At 43.3% G+C, this 9808-nt stretch overlaps 1 protein-coding gene across 2 annotated transcripts in view; it reads left to right on the forward strand.

Annotated features, from left to right (window-relative positions):
• The window catches only part of fxr2 (FMR1 autosomal homolog 2), a 29225-nt gene extending 19417 nt beyond the window's left edge, over positions 1–9808 (forward strand). For both annotated transcript variants that reach the window (XM_015958235.3, XM_015958236.3), the window contains exons 12-17: positions 639–858; positions 955–1134; positions 3107–3301; positions 9108–9215; positions 9301–9383; positions 9465–9808. In XM_015958235.3, coding sequence (XP_015813721.1) covers positions 639–858; positions 955–1134; positions 3107–3301; positions 9108–9215; positions 9301–9383; positions 9465–9575 — 897 coding nt within the window. In that variant the 3' untranslated portion in view covers positions 9576–9808. The remainder of the gene's footprint in view (positions 1–638; positions 859–954; positions 1135–3106; positions 3302–9107; positions 9216–9300; positions 9384–9464) is intronic.

The raw sequence follows: 9808 nt of genomic DNA on the forward strand, positions 1-9808 counted from the left end.
GAGTCAGCTGTCGGACGCCTCACCCCCCCCCCACCCCCCCCCCCCCACAGCACCACCCTCTTAGCCTCCAACTTCTCCACGTGGACTCAAACTGTTAACATTTGATTCAGTTATGCTGAGGCAGAACACAGACCCGAGTTTTTCCACCACACAAGTTCTAGTTCTGAATCGAGGACGGAGTTGCTTCATCCTAGCTGGTTCTGTTTCCATCACCAAAGGTTCTGGCTCTAAAACTGGTGCCGTCTCAATGACTCCGACCTCACCCTGGTTCTGAAGGCAGACAAAGTACCAAAGTAAATGTTTTTAAACTGGACTTGTGAGCAAAGAACCTGCTCTAGAACCCAGCTTGGTCTAGAACCTGGCTTGGTCTAGAACCCGGCCATCTTCAGTGGAAACTTCCCTGCAGCTGCTCAGGCGGCTCAGTAACTTACCCCAGAGTTTAGCTGAGAGGGTTGGTTCAGTGGTGGCTGTTAAAAGGAGAATATAAGTGTTTACTGCCACCCTGTGGTAAACAAGGTGAACAACAAGCCAAAAATGAACAACTCGACCATTAAATGCGTGAGCGTGCTGAAACAGTTGTCCAGTGTTATTCTGATGTTCAAATGAAGACGTTAATACTTTCTCATGGTGTCCTGAAGGAGGTGGAGCAGCTGCGCCTCGAGCGTCTCCAGATCGATGAGCAGCTCCGTCAGATTGGGGTTGGTTACCGACCTCCTCTAAACCGACCCGGGGTCCCCGGTGCTGACCGGGAGAAAGGCTACCAGACAGACGACAGCAGCAATTCGCTCCACACGTCTCGGACCTACGGCGGCCGTGGCCGAGGGAGGAGAGCCTCCAACAGCCAGCACCCCGCACACGGTGAGAAGGAAGGAAGTTCTACCTGTTCTAGTTTGATTTGTGCGTGTTTCTAACCCAGCGCTGCAGGTTTGGGTTTGACCTTTCTGTCTGACGCAGGAACAAACTCTGAACAGTCCAATGCTTCTGAGTCTGAGGATGTCATCGAGAGAGACCAGAGACCCCGCGGCATCGGCAGTGATGAAAGAGGCTCCAGACGGGGCGGCAGGGGCCGAGGAACCAACTCAGGTCGTGGTCGTGGTGGGTCTGGATCCAAGCCTTCCAACTCCATCAGCTCGGGTACGCCACGTTCACTTCCAGATGGAGGAGTGAGGTTCATGTTCAAAACGGCTTCCACGATAGATGTGATCATTGATATGAGAAGTGTTCCTACATTCCTAAAGCTGGAGCACAACAGTTCTGTTTATGAAGCTGATGACTAGCAATGGGTACCGAATTCGGTACTTTTTAAGGTACCGACCGAATTCCATAGTACCGACCGAGCACCGATTCACGTCATTTCAAACGGTGCCTCGTTTCGGTACCCGTCCTTCATAACGAGAACTTGCCTAGACAGCTGCGCATGCACAAGAGCGTTATGTCGTCGGTCGCTGCGAGCCAGTTGTAAACAGAGCAGCATGGTAGAAAGAACGCACGCTAAAGCTTGGGTCCACTTCACTAAATGTGATGGTAACTGGGTGATGATGAAACCAGCGACAACGATCTAAGTGAGACATCCTCATCTTAATCTGCTCCGGTAGGTAAATAAAATGTTTAAGATAACGTTAGCTTGATATGTTAGCTTCCGTTTCGCTAATGGTGCGTTCGCTTTCTCCTCGAAACTCCGACTTTCCGACTAGAAGAACATGAACGAGCTCTAAAGTTTGGCTTCACTTTACTAAATGTGACGGGTGATTGGGTGAAGATGAAACCAGCGACAACGATCTAAGTGTGAGGCATCATCGTTTTAATCTGCTCCAGCAGCTAAATAAACTGTTTAAGATAACGTTAGCTTTAATTATCTTTATTTCATTCAATAAAAAATAACACAACAGATACTAAACAATATTCATGAAAACACAATATATATTTGAATGAAAGGGAGCAGATAGAAGAAAAATCTTATTATTTCTACCCCCTTTTTAAACTTAAATATCAGTTTATATTTGTGCAGTCCCTCACCAGTTCTTTCAGTCCCGTAACTGTTCACATTTGTTAATTATTATGTCCACATCAATTGTCCGTTGTCATATCCACTCAACACACGTGATTTAATGTGTAGACTGAACACTTTTAGAGTTCTTGACTCTTTCCATTCTCTGTCCAGGCAATTCCACAACTTCACACCATTCACAGATATACTCATTTCCTTCATTCTTGTTCTAAATCTAGGTTTTTTGAAGATTTCAAATCCCTTCAACGAATAACTGCTATCTCTCTTTTCAAATATATGCTGAATATTCTTTGGCAATGTACCTTTATTTGCTTTATACATTATATGCAATATTCTCCAGTTGACCAAATCATGAAATTGAATTACTTTATATTTTATAAATAATGGATTAGATGGAGCTGTACTATGAGTGTTGTCTATAATTCTCATTGCTTTTTTCTGCAAAACAAACAAAGGTTGTGTATATGTTCTATATGCAGTTCCCCAGATTTCTACACAGTAATTTAAGTATGGCAGAATCAGTGCATTGTATAGTAATAACAATCCTTCACTATTAAGCTTGATAAATTAGCTTCCATTGCCACCATTGTTATCAGCTAACGGTGCGTTCGCTTTCTCCTTGGAAATTCTAACTTCCCAGTAGGAAAAATCAAAGTAAAAAGGACGGCAAAAGGAATGAAGATACACAGTAAATTTAGTTCACAGTAAAGATGTTTGCTTCAGTTTAATTATCAGCTTATAAAACTACAAGGACGATGTTAAAATACAAAATTTGTAAGTTATTTATCGTGATATTTATCAAATATGGTTATATATTGAGAAAAATATATATTTAATTATAAAAGAGAATTAAAATATTAAACACTCAAAAGTATCGAAAATTGGTACCGTTAAGTACCGGTATCGATTCCTAGGTACCGGGAATTAGTACTGGATCAATTCAAATGTCAAAGGTACCCATCCCCACTGATGACAACGGAGCGTGGAGACAGACTAGGACCAAAGCTCGCAGCGTAAACTACAACTGAAGGTTCTTTCTATGTTTACTGTGATGTTGAACCTGTCTGAGGTGAGTCTTGATGTTTTTGTTGTGTCCAGTTCTGAGGGACCCTGATAGCAACCCCTACTCTCTGCTGGAGGGAGAGGGAGAGCTGGCTGAAGGAGACATCAGCGATGGTATGGGAGGAGACCGCCGTAGACGGTCCAGACGCCGCCGCAACGACCAGGAGCCCAGCTTGATGGATGCATCTGTGGAGTCAGACAGCCCGGCTGGGCCTAGTGAGAACGGGTTAGGTGAGACCTTCGTGCCGTCAGACTGACTCTAAAATAAAGACACACTGGAGACTAGACTTCGGGAGCGGAGTGCACCAGCTGGTCGTGACGTAGATTTGAAAGTTACGCTAAGCTCTTTAAGTCGAGTGCACCCCTCAGGCGTAAGCCCTTCAACTAGGGATGTCCCGATATACAACTGTATTCACTTCCGATACGATACCGATATTGCAGCCTTCAGTATCGGTCCGATACGATATCCGCACAAATCCTACATGCGTTTACCTATTTATAGTATAGTGTGGAATGTATACAGGGCTTGATCCAGTGATTTTACTCAAACAGAAAACAAAAGCCAGCAACAGGAAGCATAAAAAATGGAACAATTATTTATTAAGCTTTGTTGGCATAAATGTGAACAGCTGAGGTTAGGGACATAAGGGAAGAAACGTGCGGTGGTGTTGGACGTGTTAATCTTCCCGGGTTCTGTTCCACCACAGCAAACCGGTGCATGACGACTGCTGCGCTGAGCCAAACTGTCTTTTTCTGACTTTTTAACGAAAAATACAGCAACCTGGCCAGCATTGTTCCTTGCTGCTTTGCTAGCACACAGTGTTTTGATCGCGTGGACTTAGCATGCTGGATCTGGGAGCTGCTGGAATGGAATTTACAGCGGAACGCACTGCTAATGTCGGGTTTTTGGGCCGATGTCGGTATCGGAACGGGACGTCCCTACATTCAACCACTACGTCCAGGAAGTGAGGACTAGCGAATACGTTGCAAGATCTAGCCCACAATTATTTCATGAGCGTGTAATAAGCAACAGCCTACATGTGCAGATAGAGACGCTAACCTGGCACTAGGGTTGTCACGGTAACCGGTGTAGCGGTAAACCCCGGTATAAAAGTTGACCATAATAATAACCGTCTTGTTTTTTCAAAAATAAATGCACCAACATGCAAAAATAAATAGAATAGAATAGAATAGAATAGAATAGAATAATTCTTATGTCCCACAATGTGGATATTGAGTCACAGCAGCTAGTTTGTAAAGCGAATGTTTTGCTCCAAGTTAAATATTCAGATTACAAACTAAATATGTTGGTGTGACCTAATTATTTAATTTGTAAAATAAACATTTAAGTCTAAATTAAATATTTGGCTTGTGATATTAATATTTAGTTGGAAACTTTAACATTTATGAATGTATGAATAATCATGGTGAAAATATTACTTAGAACAGTGGTTCCCAAACTTATTTAGCCGCGCACCCCCTTCTATGTCCCGACCATGTCGACGCACCCCCCCCCCCAGCCCCCACATCGGGGCATGGCTCTTTATATATACAGATGTCAAGCTAAACAGACAGGGTTAAAAGAATTCCCCATCACTTTCATTTTTTAAATAGTAATTAATAAGCATTCGATACCATTACAATTTCCTTTGATTTCATTTTAAATAAATATTTAGAGTGCCCAGGTAGCACATCAACAATGCAATTTAACGGTTTTCTTAGAGTAGGAACGTTTAACCAGAGCGCTCTCCTTCCTTCTGCTCTGCGTAAACCTGAGCTGATCACCTACTTGTGCGTAATCAAATGTCTATAGGGGACAAGATATAGCCATGATGTTCACTTTTACCTCAGACCGACTTATTGCTGTTTTATGGTGTGGCTGAATCTGCGATCCGCTGCCACGCGGACTGGAATAACAAATGCTGCAGTAACATGAGCTGTGGTCAGGTTCATGAGGAGTCACTGGCTGGAGCGGACCCGACTCATCCCAGAAGCTAATATCTTAATTTGACCTTGAATGAAAAATAACCTCTTAAAAGTTTTTATCACGGTGGAGGCAGCGTTCATTTCTGCCTTCAGTCTGACGGCGCACCGGAGTTAAAGCAGCGTGTGCGCTTATTGAATCTGTGTGTGTGCGCGCGGCACAGCCGCTCCAGTCACCGCGTCTCCTTATTGGCGCTATTTAAACTTCTGCCCAGCCCAGATGTGCTCACTTGTGCACCCGTGAGCCGTGGTTCCGCTGGAACACGTCTGACCTCTGACAGATGCACTCTGAACTTCAGATCTTCAGCGCGCTGTTAATAGCCTGAATGGGAATCATTTCTTGTTATTTAGTTACATCCACAATGTTCTGTGTGTGAGGTTTACAACGTCAGAACACCTGCATGAGACAGGTGTTAATTACAATCTGCCAGAATGACTCGCCACCTTCAGATTTCTCCAACACCGTTAAAAATGATCAAATACGGAACATATCGGCGTGCTCAGGCCAGAGCGCTGAAGCTCGGCGCATTGTTATTATGAAGCTAGGGCACATGCGGAGGACACGCGCGCAAAACTATACTTGTTTTCTATTACATTTATTGGAGCCACTTACTTTTTCTTTGGCCCGCCCACAAATGAGTTTCTACGCTGATGGTGACATATGACAGACTTCTCTGAGCTCCGCAGCCATTACACTTTTCACCTCGCACACCCCCAGGGGTGCGCGCACCACACTTTGGGAATCCCTGACTTAGAAGAATGAACCGCCTATTTTTTACCTTCTTCTAGTTTAACTTAATTGCTGCAAAAACGATGTTTGATTTTAAATGGCACCACACAGAAATGTGCAGAAATACAAATTATTAATACTTTAAACTATCATTCACAGCATTTTAACCTATTAAAATTTTAATTATATTTCAGTTGATTGCATTTTACTTCTTCCACCAAGTCTCAGAATTAGTTTTCTGAATGACACCGTACCAATTATCATTTTTTCTACAGTCTTTGAATTATACCCAGTTGCTAGGAACCACTTTGTCTTCTGCCTTCCACCAGTACAACTCATTAACTACTCTGGAAAACGGTCAGATCGGATGGATAATAATATTAACTGCATTTTGTGATGTAGGTGATGACTAACATGCAGTTATTGTGTTATTTATAAATGGTGTATTTTACTGGTAATTCAGCAGAGACTCACCAAGCTGGAGCCAATGAATCTGTTAATTCCTGTGTGTTGATGAAAGATGGGCTAGCTCCATTGTTTTAGCACTAATTCATTAGAGCGTTGTTGGTGTGAGGTCTATAATAATAATAATAATAATAATCCACATTTAGTGGACCTGTTCCGATCACTCTCCTGGATGCAGCGTTCTCGTGCCGAGGACGGGACGGTCCTAGTAAGGCAGAGACCATTGTCGAGCTGTGACTTGTTAAACGGCTATATAATCACAAACATTAGAAGCAATAGTTATTGGATTTATTGGTATATGATTAAGTTCATATAATTATATTATTTTGATTGATTGATTTAATTTATTTAAGTGTCATACACCATAAAGGGTGCCCAGCCCACGCGGGCTTATTAGATATTACAACATTCAATAAATCATAACACGGCTGTGTGATGCAGAGTAATACACAACACTGCTAAACCAACACAACTATGACCTCGTATTTCTCATATGGGGTATAGAATACTTTGGCGTCTTTACCACGCCTTTTCCACAAATTCAGCTAAAACAAAAATATTATTTTCAAACAACCAATTCATAATTTCAGCTTCCTGCTTCCAAAATAAATCAGGATTTTTCGACTGGATAAAATCAAATCAGGACTCTCAAATCACAATACATGGAACCATGAAAGGATTCTCAACCACGTTGGAATCACAAAACTCGCACAGACGAGAATCCCGAGGTATTCCTTTCAATCGTCCCACTTCCACTGCCAAAGGGAGGGTGCCCGTTCTCATTTGAGCGCAGAGCGATCTTTGTCTTCTTCTTAACTTACATTTGAGTTATAATTCTGTATTATAATCCCTTCTAAACTGTACATAATTTCTAAGTTTTGGCTTATTCCAAATATCCTTCTTCCATTGTTTGCTGTATTTTACATCCAACTCCCGTCTGACACAAGTAATGTCACATTACTTTGTAATTATAAAAAACAAATATAATAAACATTAAATAATCATTCAAAGTTGATTTAAAACAAATTGTATGAAAATAACAGGACAGGACATCTTTCCATTTTGTTCTCGCCTCCTCGACTGTTCACACTCAGCTGTCACACTCGTCATCGAGGGCAGCTGCGATCATCTTCCAAACAGTGCTTTTTGTCTCATTTAGTTCTTTATCCAACGCTTTACTACACACCTTAGGTGTGTTCTTGCTGTGTCGTATCTCTAATTTCATGCTGTATTTCTTATTAAAAACACGGAGCAGTTCTGTTTACCTGTTGTCCCGCTACGTTTCGTCTGCGGCTGCAAACTTCCTCAGGCTGACGCTGATGGTGGCGTCACTTCCTTCTCCGTTAATCCCGTGCAAACTCTGCAATAAAACATACGTAGGAGAACCCGGACGCCGACTCAACACACGAACAATAGAACACAGAAAGGAGTGCGAGAAAGAAACAAGTCGAAAACACACAAGAGCAGCAAAAGAAGAAGCAGAAAGCACAATAAAGAATCAGCCGTAACAGATCACTGCACAAGAGAAAACCATGTAATGGACTGGGACAACACAAGGATCATAAACACTGAACAACAAAAATACGAAAGATGGATAAAAGAAGCTATCGAGATAAAGAGACGTGGATGTGGGACCATGAACAGGGACGATGGAGTTTACACGTTGGACCGAGCATGGGACTGCATCGTCGGAGAGGGGAGAGCGGGCAGCAGAGGGCGACAACGTAAGTGACGCCACCATCAGTGTCAGCCTGAGGAAGTTTGCAGCTGCGGACGAAACGTAGCGACAAAACCAGCAACGAAACTGTTCCTGTGTTTTAAAAAAGAACGACAGCATGGAATTTACTTCACAAATCCTGCTGTTTGGTTTATACCCTCCGGACTCCTACACCCTCCCCACACTGGTTACGACCCACCTTCGGTCTCCTAGCTCTAGTTCTGGCTCATTTTTCTGATTGATAGTTTATTGTGATGCTGTTTTTATTTAATGTTTTGTTGTTTATTGTATTTTTTTTGTGAAGCACTTTGTGTCATGTCTGTGAAAAGTACTATATAAATAAACGTCTTAATATTTGTGTTATAACATTTTGTGGAACTTTGCCTCCCTCTTCCGTCTTCGCTGCGTTGCGGCCATTGCGTTGTCAGGCAGCAACACTTGTATCCTTGTGAACGCACACGAGTCGACCAGGCACTGGTCCAATTCTCAGTTGGTGCACTCGCCTCCAACTCCAGTCATTATCAATCAATCAGTCAGATTTATTTATAAAGCGCTTTTCAAACAAAGTGCTTTACAAAATGACCCCAGATTCCCATAACAGGTTAAAAACATTAACAGATATGCACACACACGCGCGTGCACACACACACACACACACAAACACACACACAAGTAAAAGTTTTGGCTGAGTCCAGATGAGCCAAGTAAGGTAAGGCAAGGAAACGCCATCAGAGGAGCCATCTGCCCCGGCAGCATCAGGTCTTCCACACTAAGTCAGGGCGCTCAGTGGAGGGGAAGCATAGACCCCCACCTCTACTTAAACGCCACCTGTAGAGCGCCCAGGAAGCTACAATCGACCACCGCTCCCGGGGCAGAGGGCCCCTACAGAGGAAACACTGGATTAATATGAGTAAAAATATGAAAATAAAAGAGCTAATATAAGGGACAAAAGTTAGAAAATAAGTAATAAATAAAATCATATAAAACATCTGATCATGTAAAAGGAGAAATAAAACTGTAGTAAATATTTAGATAAAAGCTAATTATGTCTGACTTGACCAAGTCTGGCACAAGAATTATGACTAACTGGGGTTAGGACCAGCTGGTGCACTCAAGGGGATCCTTTTGTCTTTGACTGTTAGATGAAGAAGCCCGACCTCAGCGCCGCAACCGGAGCCGCCGCCGCCGTAACCGTGGCGGCCGCCCAGAAGGAGGTTCAACCAGCCGTGAGAGACAACCGGCAGAAACTGGTGGGTTCACCGTTGTGTTGTCTTCCTATTTGGAACAAGTTCTCCTTCGGTGATTGTTTTAGCTAACAGAGCTAAATGTTTCCAGTGACTGTTGCTGACTACATATCTCGTGCTGAATCCCAGAGCAGGCAGAACCTGCCTCAGAAAGACAACCACGCCGAACCCAAGGTACGGTCCAAAACCTGCGGCTGGACCGCTGTCTTACTGAACCAAACTAATGTCTGCTTGTTGGTTGTTTTCTGTCCACAGGAGAACGGCACCAGCGCAGAGAAGGATGAGCGAACGCCTTCCAAGCGTTCTCCCAGCAAAGGCGTGACCTCGGCCAGCGAAAGCCTGACCTTGGTCAACGGGGTCTCGTAAAGAGACGACGCCCCTTCCCTGGTGAACCCAAGTCTCAAGCAAGACTCCATGGCAAACTCAGTCCCTGCTTGCATTAACGTAAACCTTAAACAGACGATTGAAAGTTCCTGACAAAATACCCGAGTTCATACGAGAGCGGGAAAAAACGACAAACGCATCTACTTAAAATCTACACTCGTTAGCGGCGTATGCTATTCTATCGATCAGTATTTAGTGCTTATTTAAAAACGACC

This window comes from Nothobranchius furzeri, chromosome 3, assembly GCF_043380555.1.
Source record: "Nothobranchius furzeri strain GRZ-AD chromosome 3, NfurGRZ-RIMD1, whole genome shotgun sequence".
NCBI classification, from domain to species: Eukaryota; Metazoa; Chordata; class Actinopteri; order Cyprinodontiformes; family Nothobranchiidae; genus Nothobranchius; species Nothobranchius furzeri.